The following is a 20,743-nucleotide window of genomic DNA, read 5'->3' as shown; positions in this document are numbered from 1 at the left end:
AGCTTCTGTGAATCCCTATTTGATTCTAGTCACCTCATCACTTCTGTCATGAAATAATTCTTATTTTGAGCTGTGAGTTTTGATTTCATAGGAAACATCAGATATACATTTTTTGTAATTTTATGGAGAAATGAGCCAACCCAAAGAGGATCTCAGAGCTTTCTTTTCTAGATAAGGAAATGGTATCATAATTTGAATCAAGTGTTTAAATACATCAACACTAAGCCTGTTGACAATGCTGATATCTCCATATTTTTCAATCATGAAAATCATCTCTTGAAATGATACCCAAGTCCACTAAAGAGAGATGAGGTCCTCAAAGCTTATATTGTAGCTAGCCTTCCAATAAGTATTGATTTGAAAAGGTCAGCATCAATTCCACTCATGTTGTCCAGATGCATAACTTCCTTTGGCACTAGCAATGCATGGCATTTTAGAGTACCACCTTTAATAGCTGTCCAGAATATTTCAAATAGTTACATGATAGGTTAGCACAACAGTGATAGCATTAGATAGTAATGACAAAATTTCAAAGACATATTTGGAATGGTAGATATATATGGCATATAAAACCATGTCTGCAGAAGAGCAAATGAAGGCATGATAATAGTCATAATGATTTTCCTTTTTGCTTAAAGTTGAATAAAGAAATCAAGACTTCGTAGACTTATGAGTTATGAGAAGAGGTTATTATCTAATCCCATATGGATAGATGAATTTAAATAATATTAAATCAGTTAGCCATAATGGCAGAAGAGTTAACAATGGCATTGATTAAACACTAATATGGATTACTAAAGAGAGCTTCTATATTAAATATGGGAGAGAGGGAGAGAAAGAATTTCAGTAGAAGACTTTCAGTTTCAAGTTTGTCTGCTCAGAGATAAGAGTTGGTTTAGAGTGGACATCTGTCTTTTGTTTAATATTTGTCTTTCTAACAGACTGATTGCTGTGCAGAATCATCCCACAACTTCACTTCTATAGCATTTTATTGGCTTTCGTGTTCATGTTTCTACATAGTTCTTTCAGAATTGATTGGTAATACAAGTTCGACTTAAGCTTTTAACAGCTTCATTCCACTATTGTCTTAAAACCCCCTTCTCCTCAGATTGAGTCTGGGGAAAATAAAGACTGAATTCAGACTTACTGTGTGCTAGTCTATTTTCATAGTGGGAGAGGCACTAAGTCGGAAATTTTATTTATTGTAGCATTTGGATAAGATAGATAAAATTTGGGAAAATGCAAGGGGTTAGATTAGTACTTTAATTGTACCCAGAAGCCAAAGTGCATACTGCAATATACTCTAAAATTTTTCAGGAAAGAAAACATGTATGGGCATGACAGATCAGAAGTAGGCCGATGGAGATGGAGGAGCGGAGAGGTTGTAGACAAAGTTAACAGGACTACTTTCTGTGTTTATTAACTTATACACACATTAGTTTCAAAATAAAAAATAAGAAAAGACTTTTTACCAATTATCAGTTTTGTGTTTTGTTTGTTCCTTTGTTTCTAATCTTTCTGTCTACTTTAGCATATTCTGTAACCCCTGAAGAGATTTACATTTGTTTCCTATTTCTTCTCTTCACTTCTTACCATTCCTGGATGACTTTGGTGCCTTCAAAAGTGACATTTCCAGCATCCTTCGTCCTGATTACCACTTCTCCAAATTGCATCCCCTTTTTCTAGATGAGACATATCTTGGTCTCTGTACTAACCTGTCACTCATTTTAGAAGTTTTTCATCCCAACATTATACAAGAAATATCTGTTTTGCTAAAATTCTTACCCATTGGAGCCTTGCCAATTAAAGAATAGTTGCCTCCTGGATCTTAAGACAAAACCTTTTGAAATATTATTGAAATAAACTCTATTTTATTATTTAGAAGCCTTTAAAATGCGGTGTTTAACTGTGTAGCTTTGGCTGACCTAAAGCTTGGTAAGACCAGACTGGCCTTGAACCTGTGGCATTCTCCTTCCTCCTCTCTAATGTGCTGGGGTTACAGGCATGGCACGTGCCGCCACATCTGGCTTCTAGTTCTGTGTTCCTGTCCGTCCGTCCGTCCGTCCATCCATCCATCCATCCATCCATCCATCCATCCATCCATCCATCCATCCATCCATCCATCCATCCATCCATCCATCCATCTATCTATCTATCTATCTATCTATCTATCTATCTATCTATCTATCTATCTTATCTCTCTCTTGTTGGAAGGTCTTGATGGTCAGAGGTTGCTGTCTATAATATCCTGTCAGCTCTCTCCAAAGCTTGTCAACATTTGGGACACCCTCCCCAGTGAGACTTCCTGCTCTCTACCTGCCCTTATCTGGAGAATGTCTCTCTGAAGACTGGGAGGACTGACCTTATCTGAAGACTGTTTCTAAGCCTGGAGGCCTGACTTGTCTCTAGCATGACCCTTGGCACAGTTTCCTGCTAGTTTTCTTCAGCTGCACATATGGTAACTAAGACTTGTACTAGGAGCTTTGCTATTAGACCCTACTTCCATTAACCCAACCTTATGATAGGAGTGTGTCACTTAAATTAGGGTTTGTCCCCAAGCTTCCCAATCCTACATATTTATTTTTTTTCTGTCCATTTTTATTTAGTGCAACATGGATTTACAAATAGCCGGGCATAGCAGTCCTTCCAGCACTGAGGAGGTTGAAACAGGAAGATTAAATAGTTTGTGCTACTTAGTGAGTTTAAGGCCTACATAGGTATATGTGGAGATCCTGTCTCAGAACAGCAACAACAGAAAAAAAATCCTTCAAACACAACACAACCAAACAGCAACACAGAGGTTTAGGAGTACAGCTTTTCTCAAAAGTGCTAGTACATCATTATATATTTCTTATACTCTGGAATAAAGTTGAGTTGATTCACTAAAGTCATCTCCCAAGGGCTCTCTCAGTTGTATCCACAGCCGTCTGAACCCTGTTCCCGCTTCACCTCACTCTCTGCTTGTGGATGACAATCTAAGGAAGAAGGAGAACCACGTTCTATAGATAGAGAGATCTTTCTCTATATCTATATAGATACATCTATACTTATCTATGGATACCTAGCTATTGATATATAGAAATTATAATACAGGCACATCATTTCCCCTTTCCCTTCCTTCAAACCCTTTCATGTCCCCCTTGCTTTCTTGTTATATGTATATGTATATATGCATATATGTAAGTATGTGTGTTCCTAGATATATAAATGAAAACTACTCATTCTGTATAACTTTATGTGTATGTATACATTTATACAACTGACCATTTGGTTTTGGTTAACCAATTGTTGTGAATGTCCTACTCTCTATATTCCTTAGTTGCCTCTGTGTAGGATGGAGGCTTCCTAGGCTTTCCTTGTCCTCTTCAGCAGGTCTTTTGTTATCTTTGTTCAGCTCATGGAAGACTTGATTGGTGTCACTTCTGACATTTCTAGGCGATACAACTTCACAGTAAACTCCCAATTGCTCTGGCTCTTAACATATTTTTGCTCCTTCTTCTACAATGACCCCTGAAAACTGATTTTCTTTAGGTGTTTTATACTTACCATCTGTCAGTTTTTCATTGCCAAACTAACCATTTGTCATTTCATTTATTTTCCTCAATCTTTCTTTTTCATTTTCGGAGCTAATACCTTTGTAAAGTCTTCCTAGAGCTGAATCTTGAGTATGCATATATCTTTTTTTTCCTAACTAGTTTTCATCATTTATTTATTTATTTATTTATTTAAGATTTCTGTCTCTTCTCCGCCACCGCCTCCCATTTCCCTCCCCTCCCCCAATCAAGTCCTCCTCCCTCGTCAGCCCAAAGAGCAATCAGGGTTCCCTGCCCTGTGGGTCTGAAAAAGACTGGGAGAAAACTGGACTCGCTGAACATAGCGAACAATGAGGACTACTGAGAACTCAAGAACAATGGCAATGGGTTTTTGATCCTATGCATATTTCTTAATATAATCATTTGTACATCCCTTGCTTGGTCCTTGTTACATTCAAATTTTCAAATCATTGTGTCAGTTTCTCATCTTAACTGTACTAGAGCCCTTCATAGAACTGTCTCTTCTCTCCTTCTATTTGTTTCCCTAGTGCACTGCCACAGAGTATATTGCACTCTCTGGTTCCCACAAATAGTATCAAAATATGATAGAATTCAAAAGATCACATTTCCAAATAATAGTTAAATACTTATATAGGAAAATGTAGGAAAGAACATTCAAAGGACTTTCCAATATTTAGCATTAATTTGATGAAATAGTATTTGCCAAACTGATTTTTTTAAAAAAATAAAATAAAGTGCAGGCAGGTAGGTGGAAAGATTTTATAAATCAGCCTTGTTTACTCTGAAGTAAAATTAAATTCTCAATAAAGAGTATAGATAGTTTGATTTGCAGAGCAGACTCCAAATGTCAGATGAACAGTTCAAATTAGGAATCTGAAAGGTTTTATGACTGAGCAAAATTAGAAAAAGAGCTAAACCACACAGTATCGGTTCCTTATATATATATATTAAGTGTTTCAAATATTAACTTTTGAGAGTGTTTTTTGGAGAGAGAGGGATAGTGTTAGTACATGATCTCACTGTGGAGCCCGGGCTTACCTGAAATTCACTGTCTATCATACCTCCTGCCGTGGTCTCTAAACTATTAACATTTTGAAACATTTTCAAATTAAAACCAAGAAATCTTAGAACGGGGGTTGGGTGGTTGCTCTTCCACAGTACCAGGGTTCAATTCCCAGCACCAACATGGTGGCTCACTACTGCAACTTCTGATTTAGTAGGTCTGCCACCCTCCTCTGGCTTTCATGGGCATACAAGTGATACACAGATATTCATACAAGTAAAACACACACACAATAAAATAATTTTTAAAGAATTAAAAAGAAGTGTCAGAAATCTATGCATTTATTTTACTATTGTTCCAAATATCATAATGACTAAGATCTGGGAGGAAACCAAATGCACTCTTGTTTGGAAGCCTCTATATCTCCTCTAGAAGTTTGGAATGGAGGATGGTCACAGTGGAATGATGGTGATCTATGAAGATCTCAAGGGGTCTTATAATTTGATAGGTTAAACCAGTAGAAAAGTTATAACTGTCATGGCAAATAGCAGCAAGCTATCAGAGGTAGGATTAAAAAACAATGAAGCGTCTACAACAAAAACAGAAACTTTAGGAATAAAACTTTGGATGGAGAAAGATGCTAAATTAGACCAAGAAATATATACGTAGATAACTGAACCAAGTTGTAAATAGTGGGATAATTGGTTTTAATGGGCCAGAACTTAAGAATCTAACACAGTTGGTGTGTTCTGTCATAGGAATCTGAGGGCCTTTGTAACCTCAGACTCCTGGATTATTCTTCCCCTTTGACAGAGTCTTTGTTCCTTATACACAGCAGAACAGCATAGACTCTAAAGTTATTTTTCTTAAACTTTACAATTATAATTTTATTCCTGTTCTTGCTGTATCCCAAACATTTTTTGCAGTGTAAAATAGCTTATCCAATTATTAGTTTTTCTTTTTATTTTTTTAATACACTCTTTTCTCATTTTACACACCAATCCCAGTTCCCTCTCCCTTCCGTCCTCTTCCTCCTCCCACTTTCCACTCCCCTTGCTCCCCCCTTCATCCACTCTTCAGAGAGGATAAGGCTTCCCATGGAGAGTCACTTTGAGGCAGGACCAAGGTCCTCCCCCTTATATCTAGGTTTATCAAAACATCCCTTCAAAGAGAATGGGTCCCAAAAAGCCAGTTCAAGCATTGGGGATAAATCCTGGTTCCACTGCCAATGGCACCACAGACTTCCCCAGCCACACAAATGTCACCCACATTCAGAGGGCCTAGTTCGGTCCTATGCAGGTTTCCCCACTGTCAGTCAGGAGTCAGTGAGTTCCTACTAGCTCAGGTCAGCTGTTTCTGTGGTTGGCCCCACAAACAAGAACACCCACACATGTAAAAGAAACATTTCTAAAGCTAAAATCACACACCAAACCCCACATTACTAATAGTAGGGGACTTCAACATGCCACTGTCACCAATGGACAGGTCTGCCAGACAGAAACTTAACAAAGAAGTAAGAGAACTAATAGATGTCATGACTCAAATGGACTTAACAGACATTTATAGAACATTTCACTCAAACACAAAACACACAAGAATATACCTTCTTCTCAGCGGCTCATGAAACCTTCTCTAAAATTGATCACATACTTGACTACAAAGCAAGCCTCAACAACTACAAAAAAAATGGAACAGCCCCCTGTATCTTAAGGGATCACCATGCATTAAAGTTAGAATGCAACAACAACACTAATTGCAGAAAGCCTACAAACTCATGGAAATTGAACGATGCTCATTTGAGTCACTCTTGGGTCAAGGAAGAAATAAAGAAATTAGAGACTTCCTAGAATTAAATGAAAATGAATGCACAACATACCCAAACCTATGGGACACTAAGAAAGCAGTGCTAAGAAGAAAGTTTATAGCACTAAGTGCCCACATAAAGAAAGTGGAGAAATCTGACACAAGCGACTTAACAGTACGTCTGAAAGCTCTGGAACAAGAAGGCACAGACTCACCCAGGAGGAGTAGAAGATAGGAAATAATCAAAATGAGGGCTGAATCAATAAAATAGATACAAAGAAAACAGTTCTAAGAATCAATAAAACAAAGAGCTGGGTCTTTGAGAAAATCAACAAGATAGACAAATCCTTTTCCAAGCTAACCAAAAGGCAGAGAAAGAACATCCAAATTAACAAAATCAGAAATGAAAAGGGAGACATAACAACAGACACCAGAGTTATAATGAAATGGCTTTGAATGCATTTTTTATTACTTATATATTTATTTTAGTAACTGTAACTACTTTTTATTTGAGTTACATATTAATGATGTACTGCAGATAGAATGTCTCTTTAGCATACCTGAAATGCTCTTACTTAGAGGTTGAGGACTCCATCCTTATGCCAGGTATTGTAAGAAAGCAGAATTGTGAGTGAGCATGTAAAACAAACCATGGAAGAGTTTTCATGGGGACCTTGGGGGAGGGTTGCAGGGCAGGGGAGAGGCAGGGAGGGCAGCAGAGAAGAATGTAGAGCTCAATAAAAATCAATAAAAAAGAACGAAAATGTCAGGATAATATGTTGAAATGTCATGATTATTTCATAGTATGCAGTTATGATACAACATTTCTCTCTTACAATTCTTTTCCTCAAAAAAGAGAAATCAAAATAATTTACTAAAATCAGGTGATTTGTGATGTACCATTATGAAATATTTAGGCTTGAAGTTTTTATTGCCTACAGTTAATACAAACAAAAAAATCAAATGAAGTTTTGTGAGTTACTTTCTTTTTTGTATACTAATTTCCTTTTATTTTAAAAACACTTTTGTGCCTCAAAAGGATTTTGTGTTGGCAGGTTTCATAGTGTATCACCAAGAATATTTTTTAAGGCTGAAGAATTATTTCTTCTGGAGTTAATGAAGTACATGTTACAACCAAGAGTTGTACCTGTAAATCATAGGAATAACAGTGGATTTTGTATATATGATTTCCTCTGAAACTTTACTATGCCATTTAATATAGTTTATCTCCTTAAATAGTGCTTAGTCGATCCAATTTAAATAATTTTTTTATACAATTAAGCATACGAAGTTGAGCAAGTGTCCTTGTGGTATGATTGCTTATCCTTTGGGTATATGCCCAAAATGACATAGATGGTTCTTGAGGTAGATTGATTTCCAAGTCTCTAAGAAAGTGATTTCCAATGGGTGCCTTAGAAATATACACTCCTACCAGCGATGGAGAAGTGTTCCCCTTACTCCATATCCTCTCCAACATAAACTGTCATCAGTGTTCTTGATCTTAGCCATTCTGACAGGTGTAAAATAGAATCTCAGAGTTGTTTTGAATTGCATTTCCCTGATCACTAAGGATGTTGAGCAGTTCTTCAAGAGTCTTTCAGCCATTTGAGTTTCTTCTATTGAGAATTCTCTGTTTAGATCTGCAACCCATTTTTTTGCTGAATTTATTTATTTATTTTTCACATTTTTAAAATTTATTTTTACTTAAAAATTTCCACCTCCTCCCCTCCTCCCATTTCCCTCCTCTTACCCCCATCCCCCTCCCTTTCCCTCTCCAGTTCAAAGAGCAGCCAGGGTTCCCTGCCCTGTGGGAAGTCCAAGGTCCTCCCCCCTCCATCCAGGTCCAGGAAGGTGAGCATCCAAACAGACTAGGCTCCCACAAAGCCAGTATATGCAGTAGAATCAAAACCCAGTGCCATTGTCCTTGGCTTTTCAGTCAGCCCTCCTTGTCAGCCGTGTTCAGAGAGATCAGCATGTTTGATCACGTGCTCCATCAGTCCCAGTCCAGCTTGCTTTGGTGAGCTCCCATTAGATCACCCCCACCTTCTCAGTGGGTGGGCGCTGGTTTGGTATTTTGATGTTTAGCTTCTTGAGTTGTTTATATATTTTGGAGAGCAGCCATCTGTCAGATACGGGGTTGGTGAGGATCTTTTCCTACTCTGTATATTGACTGCCATTTTGTCTTAGTACAGAAGCTTTTCAGTTTCTGGAGGTCCAGTTTATTAATTGTCCTTCTTAGTGTCTGTGCTGCTGGTGTTATGTTCAGGAAGTAGGCTTCTGTGCCTGAGCTCACTGGAGCTCATGGATGCTGGACCAACAGTTAGGGAGCCTTCATGGAACTGACAGGCTCTCTCCATACCAGAGTGACAATCTTGTAACTTGGTCTTTTAGTAAGACTCCTAACAGTGAGAGAGGGACCTCTCCCTGATGCTTAGCTGGCTTTTGGTAACCTGTTCCCCATGTTAGATTACTTCAAGGTAAGGGGAGGAGCTTGGTCCTGCCCTAGTTTGATATGCCATGCTTTATATGCAAGCCCATAGAAGGTCTGCTGCTTTCTGAATGGGGATGAAGGAGGAGAGAATGGTGAGGGAGGGAGGGATGGAGGGGAGGAGGGATGGAGGGGGGAGGGATGGAGGGATGGAGGGGGGAGGGAGGGAGGGGGGAGGGAGGGAGGGGGGGAGGGAGGGGGAAAGGATAGGAAGAGAGGAAGGAGGGGAAAGTTGTTGGTATGTAAAGTAAATGAAAAAGCATGCTATTTAAATAAAATTAAAAAGAAAAAGCCAAAAAAGTATACAAAGTATATTTTATAATATATGTATATGATGACATTAATGTTAAAGTTATTCTTACATCCATTTTAACATGATGATGTTACTGAATAAATAATATTCATTGGTATGCCAGGAATTTAGTTGTCAGTGATATTTTATTTACATTATATAGGCAGGAAAGTATTGTGTTAAATAACATGTACAATGTTATACACGTACTAAGGCTATAATTTTCCCCAGGCATTCCGAACCGCAGTTCCATTTTACGGTATTGATTCATTATAGTCATATTCTTATTGTTTGCTACTTTGAGAATAGCATGTTTAAAATCAGTGGCTGTCACAGCAACTGTAGTCATTTAGGCAATATAAAACAAATGGAGCTGATCCCAGTCCCAGAGACTACAATTCAGTTAACACAGGCATGGCCTGCTCTGCCAACGTCTCAGTGCGTGGCCTGTTTTGTAAGCGATTAGTCTAAACAGCTTCTGTTCAGGGAATTGAAAACACACCTGCAGACACTTAATCAGCTTCAGCAGAGTAAGACTAGGAACCGTCTTAAAAGCTATGAGAATGTTTATTAGTTCAACGTTTTTCCTATCTGGCTATGCCCTTTTATGTATCATACACTTTGGTTTTTGTGCAGACATAGCCATTTGCTTTCCACAAGAGGCTTCAGTGGGAAGTGAGAGTGCTTCAGTAGATAAGCAGCTGACTATGAATTCTGAGCAAAACATGCATGAGTTAGGCAATGAAGTCACATCTGAGGACCTTGAACCACCATCGAGTAACTCCAGGAATATACATGCCATGGAATCTTATCCAGATGAAGGGCCATTTACAAAGTGCAGGTGCGTATTGATTTCAGTGTTTAATCTAAAAGGTAAGAGTTGGAACAACATTTCTTTAATATGTTGTCCCTCCTCTTCATTTCCACGTGAGATAAATTTAATGTATCAGTGACTTATAAACAAATTTAGGACCCTACAAGGGCTTTCTATTTCTACCACGATATTGCTATAATGTGTCTAGAGCACTTAGAGCAACAGCACAAGACAAGTTTAAAGACAGCAATGATGTTTGGTTCTTCCGCAATATTATTTCTGTGGCTCTTCCTTATGGATATAAGGATATTTGTGAAACTGATATGAGATATTGTTCACCAAAGCTCAAATCTGTTCAGAGATGTTTTTCCATCGCTCTCTGTTCTTTGTTTGGTATAATCTGAACACTTTTAGAGTTACCCTGTACTCTGTCTACCTTTGGCCTTTCTTATAAATTTACATTCTGCAGCATTAAATCATCCACTGTGAAGAAATTTGAATCTCCGATGCCTGTTTGTTATGAATGGGATTATGCTCCTTTGATAATTGATCATGTGCGGTAAAGATAGCACTAGATTTGAACATGGCTCCATAATTCTGTTTTCATTTTTCTAGAGCACTGTTTTAAAAGTTTTTCGTGGGGTTGCTGTTCTGTTTGAAATTACTCAGTAAGATATATTCGTTGATATCAATACACAGTAAAATCAATAACTGTATTGGTGTTCTTCTCCCTTCATGTCAGATTCCTACTTAGATACAATTGGGTGTATATTTTTAAGGTATAGAGGCAAGAATGATGAAATAATGGGTATAATTCATTATGAGAGCATGGTAATAGCCCTTCACTCACTGACTATCCCAGAACTCCATGCCAAAGACTGGCTTAGGTGACTTTTAATACCCATCAGAGTTTACATACTTAATACCATAACACTAGAAAACAATCCATCTTGGTCTCCTCTCTTCTTTATACTACCTGCTTTCAGGTATCCTTATCAGCTGTCTTGTAGAATATATTTACTGTGAAGTCTTTGGAGAATAGGTATTAATTTTAATGTCTTTTTTCATTTTAATTAAAATTAATTTTAATTTAATAATTAAAATATTGATATGATACTCTTTTAATAAAATTGAGAAAATGGTTGTTTCCATTTTCAGGAAAGCAAAAAATATAAGTTGATCCGAACCAGAACCACAAATCAAAACATTTGTAGCTTCTAAAACCTGAACTCTTTTGTCAAGTATACTTTACCAGTGATCTTTGGGATCACTATGTGCTATCCACAAACTAAATTTTCTCCACTGAGAAACTGGTATATCTGTAAGTTGACGTATTTATTGTTTTATAACCCTCATACTTTTAACTACATAAAAAAGTTTAAACTTAAACTTTACATATTTATTATTAATAAGAAATTAATGCCATTTGTGAAATCCTATATATTAATCATTAATAATGTTCTTTTATTGTAGTATTATGGAATGTGGAAAGAGTGATATGAATTACGAATCTGAGATTTCTCAAGTTATCCCAGACTTAAATAAAGAGACATCGGTAGCATATCTTCAAAAAGAATTGGAAATTCTTAGAACAAGCAATAAAAAGGTATAGAAATATAAAAAGTCTTAATTGCTTCAAAAAATGTCTTTGCTGTTGACTATTTCAGTTTTCCCTGTTGTTCATTATTACTCAACTTTATTTTGTGTTTTAATGCCTCAACAGTAGGCTTGTGTTGTCTTGCCATCCAGGTTGGTTCAGTTAAGTGACTGGCTATGAAAATAAGCTTTTTTTATTTTTATTTTTTGCTTTTGTAACACCACTCATTTTCCATAAAGCTCTTGTAATTTATGTTGCTACAAAGCAAATATTCAAATTTCACTGTAGTAAAATTTTACTTCAACGTTATATGAGTTGTGTTATCAGCTATTTTCATGCTACTTTGTTAATTTTTCTTCATTTTTCTTAGTATCTGTGCATTCTTTCACTTCAGTGATATATGTCACCAAATGTCAAAGTTGCAAATGATGCTGTATGTCTTGTATCTTATTATACTATTGCATGCATTCAGCTCCACGTACATGACATGTTTTGTTTCCTCTGGTTCTTCCTCAACATACCTCTGGCCTGCAAAAATTTTATTAACTAATGTTCAGTTTCTATGGATTCTCTTAAAAATTATGTATAGCTTTCTGATTTTAATATTTTCATTTTTTGACCTAATCAGACTGAAGCATGAATCTTGTTTCGGAAGGAGCACAACACAGATGACAAAAGTCTAGGGAACAATGGGAAAAGAAAATAAAAAGCGTTCTGTATAAGTGTGAGATGTTTTCTGCACTTTGATTTAGAACTTATTACATGCAAACTTTTAGTCAGGTGACAGCATCAATTAAATGAAATATGATGAGGTAGTACTCCCAGTCAGGTTTGTATCAGATATTGAGATTATTGACTCAATTGATTTTTTTTCAAAATATTGGACTTAGTAAGAGAAGCATAAACCTGCTGCTAGTAATTTAAGGATTGGTAGAGCCACTTAGAATCCTTTGCTTTAAGACAAAGGAATGAATGAAGCAGCTTCTGCAGTAGGTATTTTTAGTGATAATTGGTGTTGTTTTATGTCTATATGCACATCTATAAATGTGTAGATTAAAATTTTTCCATTTTTTATATTATTTGAGGTAGTATATTAACGAGTATATGACAACCTTAATGTTTTCCCCTCACAGTCAGTGTATTTAAGTAATTAAATGTAATATTATATAAGGATTTAAGAACAACAAAATCTTACTTTGAAATGAATTATGTATAGAAGGTGTTTATCAGATAAGAATAATCTTTTAAATTTGTTTTAGCTTCAAGAAAAATTGACTAAAGAAGATAAAGAAAGGAGAAAATTAGAGCTTAAGTTGGAACTCCAGGAGAAAGCCGCCGAGGCTGAAGTCGCTGAGAGGACAGCAGGTAGGAGATGGGTGCTCATGTGGAGCTGGAGGTGGCTGGAGAATGTGTGCTGCTGGATTCTAGCTCATTGCCCTGTTTGCCAAGGGAGGGGAAGCTTTTTTCCCTTTTGGCTGCTTAGAAAATAGGTGGCTTTAACATCCTGGTACTGGTATTAGCGAGGGCTTTACCTGTATTCACACTGATTTGGGCATTAAATGCATTGTTAACACCATGTCAATCCAATCACAAAAAGGTTGTTTGTTTTGTTGGAAGGGCCTGAACAAACAAGGGGAAATAATGACTTCCAGTGCCTCTACCTTTCAACCAGCAGTTCAAACACCGCTTATTGTTTTAGCTCTTGGAGAGGAAATACCTCTCCTTTGTATTAGATAGATAGCACTATATTCATTACCAATGGAAACCTACATTTGATTTTTTTTTAAAAACCTGTTTTATACATCTAATAGGTTAACATCTGATGATGTAGATGATGAGAGATAATGTTTTCCTTGAGATTAAAGTGAAAGGTTGCCACATTTTAATGTTGTACAGAACGGCCTTAGATTTTGGAAACTGTCTTACTCATGCACAGGTCTTTGCATGGAGACAATTTTAAAGCATATTTACATGTTAGAGATACGTCACTGGATTCTGAACTCAGTGATCTCCATCTGTGTCATCGTAGCTTTTTCTTCTTGCACTATTTTTCTGTGTTAAGAAAAGTGAAATTTGTAAAATGATAGATAAGCATTTAGAAGTATTTTATAGATTACTTGTTCAACAATTGTATATTTTATGAAACTATTTAGTGATTAATTTTAAGTTATAATTATGTTTTATAAACTACTTAACTTGTTAACATATATAAAAGAATTGTGGAATTTTAGGTCAGAGAGATGATTAATATAGTTTATTTTCAAAATATTAATGTGGGTGATAATTATTAATAAATATTCCTGTGATAATATAATTAAGATTAACACAAATAATCTGTATGAATACTGGGTGGCAAATTTTCTATTAATGACAAACAACTATAAGATTTTTTTTCTTTTTGATAGGGAAATATAAGAATATATTTTAAGGAAAATTAATAATACATTAAAATAAGTAATGTAAGCAAAAATTTAGAACAATTGGGAAGTTCCTAAATTTTTATAAAAGTCATATATGTATACACTAATTACTAGGACAGTACTATAAGATTTATTTTGAAATATATGCATCTTAACTTTCTAAATGTTACTACTACAGAAATAATTAAATATTTTGGGAGCTATAATGACATAGTAATGATTTAATGCAACTAAGTAGCCTATCTCTTAAAGAGTAAAATATACTATATAATTTTTGAATAATACAGTTCAGTATATAGTTCAAATTTTTATGTATTGTTATATTTAAGAATTTTTGATTACACAATTTGAATAATACATACAAAATGGAAGGAATTCAATTGTTCTAATTAGTAATGTTTTCTTTCATTAATAGCAGAATATTATTTTAGTCTATGTGAGGTGTTTTAAATCTCTTATTTGTACCTAGCTGATGAAAATACCTGGATTATATAGTTTCCCTGAAACATGACAATGGACTCTAGAGACTAAAAAGAACAGGGAAAACCTTTCATTGATTTGAAACTCTAAAAACTTCTATCTCTAGTTCATTCTTGAAATTTTCATCATTTCTAAATAGATACAAAGTTTTAATAAACCCATATTCTATCTCATATGTATGAAGAGCATTCCAAAGCAAAACACTGGGAAACAAAGCAATTACATCAGCAGAGTAATAGAAAGAGAAGCAATGCAGGACTTTGATTATATGTTAGCGATGCTTTGTATCTTGTAACATAAAAGAACTAATAATACAGGTAAGTGTGGATGCTTGTTTTTATTACTGTACTTCACATTTTATTTCAATATGTGTATTTGGTGAACTAAGATAAGTATACATGTATCTATTACAATGTTTGTAAGCAAAATATTAATGTTTACAAAACAGCTTCCATAAAAAGGTAAATACTGGATGAACACCAAACTAAATGCTGAAAATAACAAATATGATGCAAAGATATTTATAGGTTTAAAATTTTTTTAATACATGGCAAATAATCTTTCTACTAGACATTTTCATGTATATAGGATATAAAAATTTATAAGAATGTTTTTATTGTGTTTGTTCTGATTATAAGAATATTATAAAATCTAATGATGGAATTATTACATAAATTTGATACGTTATAAGATGTGATACAATAATAATAAATTTTAGCAATATTTGATAACACGCAAGTCTTTTATATCTCAAAATTAATTTAAAGAAGTAGTAAGAAAATAGCATTTACAACATTATTGTGCTAAAAAAGGCAATCTTTATGCATATGTATTAAATGAAATTTGTTGGTCTTTTAATGAAGCTGAGTTGGGATTTCCCAGGACCTAGTAAAAAATCAGATGTGGATCATTGCCTGGAATACTAGTGCTGGTGAGGGGGAGAGAAGTCCCCGGAACTCGCTGCTATAGCTAGTCTTGTGAAACCATTCAGCTGCAGGTTCAGTGAGTCGCACTGTCTTTAAAAAGATAAGACCTAGAGCAATGATGGAAAACACTTGACAGAGCTGCTGGCGTTTACCTACCCACATTCCCCATTAATGATTTACTGTGGATACACTTTAAGGGAAATACCCTGAAAATTATGTTAGAAACTTTGGAGACAAGGCATTAGATTTAAGAAAAAATGCTATTGATAAGTATGTATTTTATAGCTTTTTAATAAATTGTGAATCCAAAATTAGAGAAGTAGAAAAAGTTTAGGTTTGTATAACTGTGGAAATCCTTTGTCACGACCACCCTCGTCTCTCTCTCTCTCTCTCTCTCTCTCTCTCTCTCTCTCTCTCTCTCTCTCTCTCCTCTCTCTCTCTCTCTCTCTCTCTCTCTCTCTCTCTCTCTCTCTCTCTCTCTGTCAGGTCTTAGCCATCTCAGGAGTTGATTATACATCTCCATCAGGTGTGACACCACGCAGCTCGCTACAATCCTTCATGTATATTGTTATTTAGCTTCCTTTGTTTCACTGTTCATTTTTACACGGTGTGAAGATTATCATTCTAAATGTTCTCATGAGCATTTGAAGCCTGGTTATGTCCACCGTCACAAGAAACCTCGGATACTTTGCCCTTATTTGTCCCTCCTATTTAGGAGCATCATTATCATCATAGTCACAGATACTTTCCTAAATGCTTTTTAGGAACAATGCAAATTTCATTACAAATCAAAGAGCTGTATCTTGAAGCTTCATTATGAACTATGTAATGACAGTACATCAGAAAAAGAATAAAAAAAATTGAACTGTTAATCATTTCTTTCTGACTTGCAAGCACTTTTAAATCATAATGCTTCATTCACGTATTGGTTGTGGTTAAGTGTTCAGACTTTGGGGTCATACTTTTTTTTCCAATGTTTTTCTCACATGTATAATGACAGTCTCACTCAGCATTGGTTAAAATCTGTTGTTAGGTGGCTTTTAGTTTTAGACTGATGCTTGTGAAGTGCTTTGCTCATAGAAGGTCTCCGTAAATGACACCACATTGTTTTCTGGAGCTCTCCATCAAGTAGACACCATGAAAGTGCTCATAACAGGTTTGTAGAGGCGTAAGTGCTTGCCCATTCTAATAACAGGTAATGCCTCTGTGTTTATACTTAGTCTGTTTTATAAAGAGTTTATATTTATTTTACATATTATTAATTATTTAATTTACTCCCGTAGCTTTTCATTCCCCCTGATCTTCATACTTAAACTTTTAAAGCCTGAAGAAGTTTGGTACTATCTAGAAGAAACTAGGTTTGACCCCTCACCAGCTGCAACACTAGAGAGCAGGTGCTGTACCTTGCCTGGATGGTACAATAGAGCCAACCCTGTGTGCGGAGGTGTGGGTGAGGCAGCCCCGCATTTGTGGGTGTGGGAGAACTGGCCCCACTGATCATTTGCAATGCAGTAGAGTGGATGGGAGAGAGATGCCCTCACCCCCACTCAGATGCATACCCATCAATGCCTCAGGCAGGTGGAAGAGCTGGCCGTGAGGTCCTAAGAGGAGGACTGTCACTACCCCCATCAGCTGTAGCTCTCAGGAGGATGACCCTTCCACTTCACCTGGGCAGCACAGTAGAGCTGGCCCTGAGGTCCTAAGAGGAGGACTGTCACTACCCCCATCAGCTGTAGCTCTCAGGAGGATGACCCTTTCACTTCACCTGGGCAGCACAGTAGAGCTGGCCCTGAGAGTACAGGCATGGAAGAATGGACCTTGACGATGTGAAAGCAGGAGAAGTGGCCATGCCCATGTTCATTGCTGCAAGGGGTCAACTAGCCAGGGTCATGCTAGAGAGCTCACCCTGGTGGTAAAGACGGTAGATTTGGCAAGCTGTCAAACCCTGCAACTAACTACCCAGGCCCAGAACCAGGGTTATGTGTTGGCCCACCCCAACATCCACTCCATCTGTGATCTGCTTCAGCATGGGTGGGAGTGGGGGTCCTGCAGATCCAGCCGCTGCAGGATCTCCACAACACAGTGCAGCAACAGGATGTCCAAAAAGAGTTCCAGTGTTGATGGCATAGTAGAGACCAGTGGCTTCCCCAGACCTATGATCCTTTGGGATGAACACCTGCATGGAAAAATGTATGAATAAAGGGGTTTGTTATGTAACTCACTGTGTCACACTACAGCTTCCATGATGACAATTTCCCTTTCTTCCTGATTTTTTTCCTGTTTTCTCTTAAATTTTATTTAGTTTTATTGGTGGTATGGGGGGGGGGGAGATGTGTGGAATCAGGACGCATGATGTAAAAGGCACAAAGAATAAACAAAAAGAAAGTTTAGAAAAAGAATCTATGTTTGGTGTTACGGAATTGTTATTGTAGCATTTGGGAGGATCCCAGTTCAAAACTAGCCTGAGCTATATAAAGCCTGAGATATATATTTTCTCCAGGGGAAAAATAAGTGACCTTTACAAGAAAAGAAAATAAAGGAGAAACGTATAGTAATGAGGTTTTACTTAGCTTTAGAGAAGTCTCTCCATATGTTAAGAAATGTTTGTTTTATTGTTCCTGTTAAGGACTTCTTATTCATTTTGACTTATTTAAATTACACACATGTAATATTACTTGAAAACATCATTGCCAAACCTGTGTATTTTAGAGGAAAAGTAGCTGAAATATTAAATATTTACACTTTTAAAGTATCTTTTTTCAACTAAAATGAGGTGGCTAACCTCTAAACATTTTAAAAATTGCTTTAATTCAGCTGAGGGAATAGTAAGACATAATGTTCTGTTCCCTGATTGCATCTGCTAATTTCTTTTATGCCAGTGATGTCTTTTTAACTTTCAAAAATATGTTGCTCACTTAAATATTTTTTCTATTCTAGAATTTTAGTGGTGTTGCCTGGTGCTTATTGTCTCTTGTATTTATTATTATTATTATACAAATACTGTGAAAATTTTATATAACAGTATTTTCAGTACTCGTTTATAATGTTTAAAATATTGATATTTCTTTGAAGCCTTATTTTTTATTTCTTAAAGCTCACATTAGAGCCTCTGCTTTATGTGTTAGTTATTTTTCTTTCTTGAATGTCATCCATTAAAGATTAGCTGTGGAAGGTTGGAGCACGGAGAGATTATGAATGACAGAACAACTCCTGTAGAATAATAATCAGTTTTTGGTATTTAATGCTGTTTGACTTTTGCAGACACATTTCTTATTAACCTTTGGTACAAAGAGAAATCCAGGTTCCTGATATCTCATGGAGAAGATGAATTTGAGATCCTCTTCCAATTAAACTGAAATAAAGACAATATTGGATTTTAGCCAAATGATCTCCTTAGTTTTTAAGCCTCATGGTTATAAGTCTGTCTGTATATCTGTGCATCTATCTGTGTATCTATCTGTGTATCTATCTGTGTATGTATCTATCTATCTATCTATCTATCTATCTATCTATCTATCTATCTATCATCTATCTATCTATCATCTATCTATCTATCTAATCTATCTATATTACTGTATTTTAACATATAACATAATGGGTGTATGTCATAGCTTCCTTGTATTGACAGTGCAGTCCCTTTTCTTACAGTACCGTTTCTCTTTAAATACAGATTCTTTTCTAAACAGCTCATTTACATTATCTCATATATAAAGATAGTTCATTTTTACTACAGTACAAAATTTAAATTTGCTTTTCTGAAGAGCATAGAAGTTTTGTTGTGATTATTAAGAGGATGAAAACATAGTCCTTGAATCTTACAACCCCAGTTTTTCTATTCAGTGACAATATAAATGCTTAAAATATAAATTATATAGCCACATAAGTGAAGATTCCCAACTTGATAATGTGAAAAAATAAAAGTTATGCCACATAAAATACTCACCTTTTCCCCTGGAACTCACATAAAGGTGGAAAGATAAAAGCAACTCCACACAAGACTTTCTTGAACTTCCACACACACCCTGTGACACAAACATACCTTACATACACACAAGCATAATGTGCACACACAATAATAATAAATATTTTTTAATTTCTAAAATCTTGAAATATCAAATCCAGACTTAGAAAGTTGTAATATTCTGTTCTGCAGAAGCGGTTGTGGCAGTGACACCAGCATTGTGATGCAGCTGAGAGAAGCGTCAGGCAGCCTGGAGTGGGCTTTGCTTGCTTGTTTCTGGCCTGAGGCAGTCATTACTTTAAAGTGTTTGACAAAGAGTTTATGCTAAGGAAGGTAAATTATATGTGTAAACACATCTTATATCCACAGTTAGGAATGTTCCTGTGGTCCTCTCTTGACGCTGTTGTCCATTTGCAAGGACACCATTTGACATCACTGTGTCTCCAAAAGTTGCTGACCCTCCTGTAAAGCTGGAGATTTGTTTTTAAAGGCCTAGCCTTCACAAGATATTTTCTACATAGCATGTGTTACTTGTGATTTGTGGATGATGATCGTCTTCGGTGGCTTCATTGTGAGAAATTCCGCTGATTTTTCTCTCTTTAACTCAGCCTGTTCAATTTTTTAAATTAATTTTTTAAAACAATCTTTTCTCATTTTATATACCTATCCTAGTTCCCACTTCCTCCCCTCCTCCTGCTCCTCCACCTTCCCCCTCCCCACCTCCAACCACTTCTCAGAGATGGTAAATCTTCCCATGGGAAGTCAAAAAAGTCTCACACTTCTTTTCTGAAAGTAGGTGACAGTTGTGTACTTTGGGCAGTCTGTGGGGTCACTGACAGTGGGACCAGGATTTATCCCTAGTGCTTGAGCTGGCTTTTTGAAGTCTGTTCCTTTTGAATACCTGGCTCAGCCAGGGGGAAGGACTACCTCAGCCTATTCTATTTAAATAGCCACCACACAGATGTTATGAGCAGATACTTCTTTCTGAGAAATATCAATCTTTCAAATTAGGTTACTTAGAGAATCATGATCCAATGTTTAAACTAGAATATTTTTCAATACACTCTCTTTCCTACTATGTCTTAAATGCAGCTTGAAAACTGTAGAATATGGGTTTGTCAATAGACTTGGGTCTGCTAAGAAAATATGTACCCTGCTTTGACTCAATAAACTCATGCTTAGTATGGTTCAGCTTCTTCATATTTACTCTTGCCCATATTAGAAAACAATTAGCTTACTAAACAAATTTGAGTATTTGATAGTGGTGGGGTGAGGGTGATCCTCTCTGAATCTTCCTCATTTGAGTAAGAATTATATGGTATTTGATAACCATGTTTAAAAATGGAGATATCCAAATATTATTGTAAACACCCAATGATTTGTTTTACCTACAATATAAGTATTT

At 36.1% G+C, this 20,743-nt stretch overlaps 1 protein-coding gene across 2 annotated transcripts in view; it reads left to right on the top strand.

Moving 5' to 3' along the window:
- Positions 1–20,743, top strand: part of Mipol1 (mirror-image polydactyly 1) — a 240,282-nt gene that overhangs the window by 50,096 nt on the left and 169,443 nt on the right. For both annotated transcript variants that reach the window (XM_075947988.1, XM_075947989.1), the window contains exons 2-4: positions 9,777–9,981; positions 11,428–11,560; positions 12,811–12,916. In XM_075947988.1, coding sequence (XP_075804103.1) covers positions 9,848–9,981; positions 11,428–11,560; positions 12,811–12,916 — 373 coding nt within the window. In that variant the 5' untranslated portion in view covers positions 9,777–9,847. The remainder of the gene's footprint in view (positions 1–9,776; positions 9,982–11,427; positions 11,561–12,810; positions 12,917–20,743) is intronic.

This window comes from Microtus pennsylvanicus, chromosome 14, assembly GCF_037038515.1.
Source record: "Microtus pennsylvanicus isolate mMicPen1 chromosome 14, mMicPen1.hap1, whole genome shotgun sequence".
Lineage (NCBI taxonomy): Eukaryota > Metazoa > Chordata > Mammalia > Rodentia > Cricetidae > Microtus > Microtus pennsylvanicus.
The sequence above is the reverse complement of the archived record's forward strand: the minus strand, read 5'-3'. Positions and strand labels throughout refer to the sequence as shown.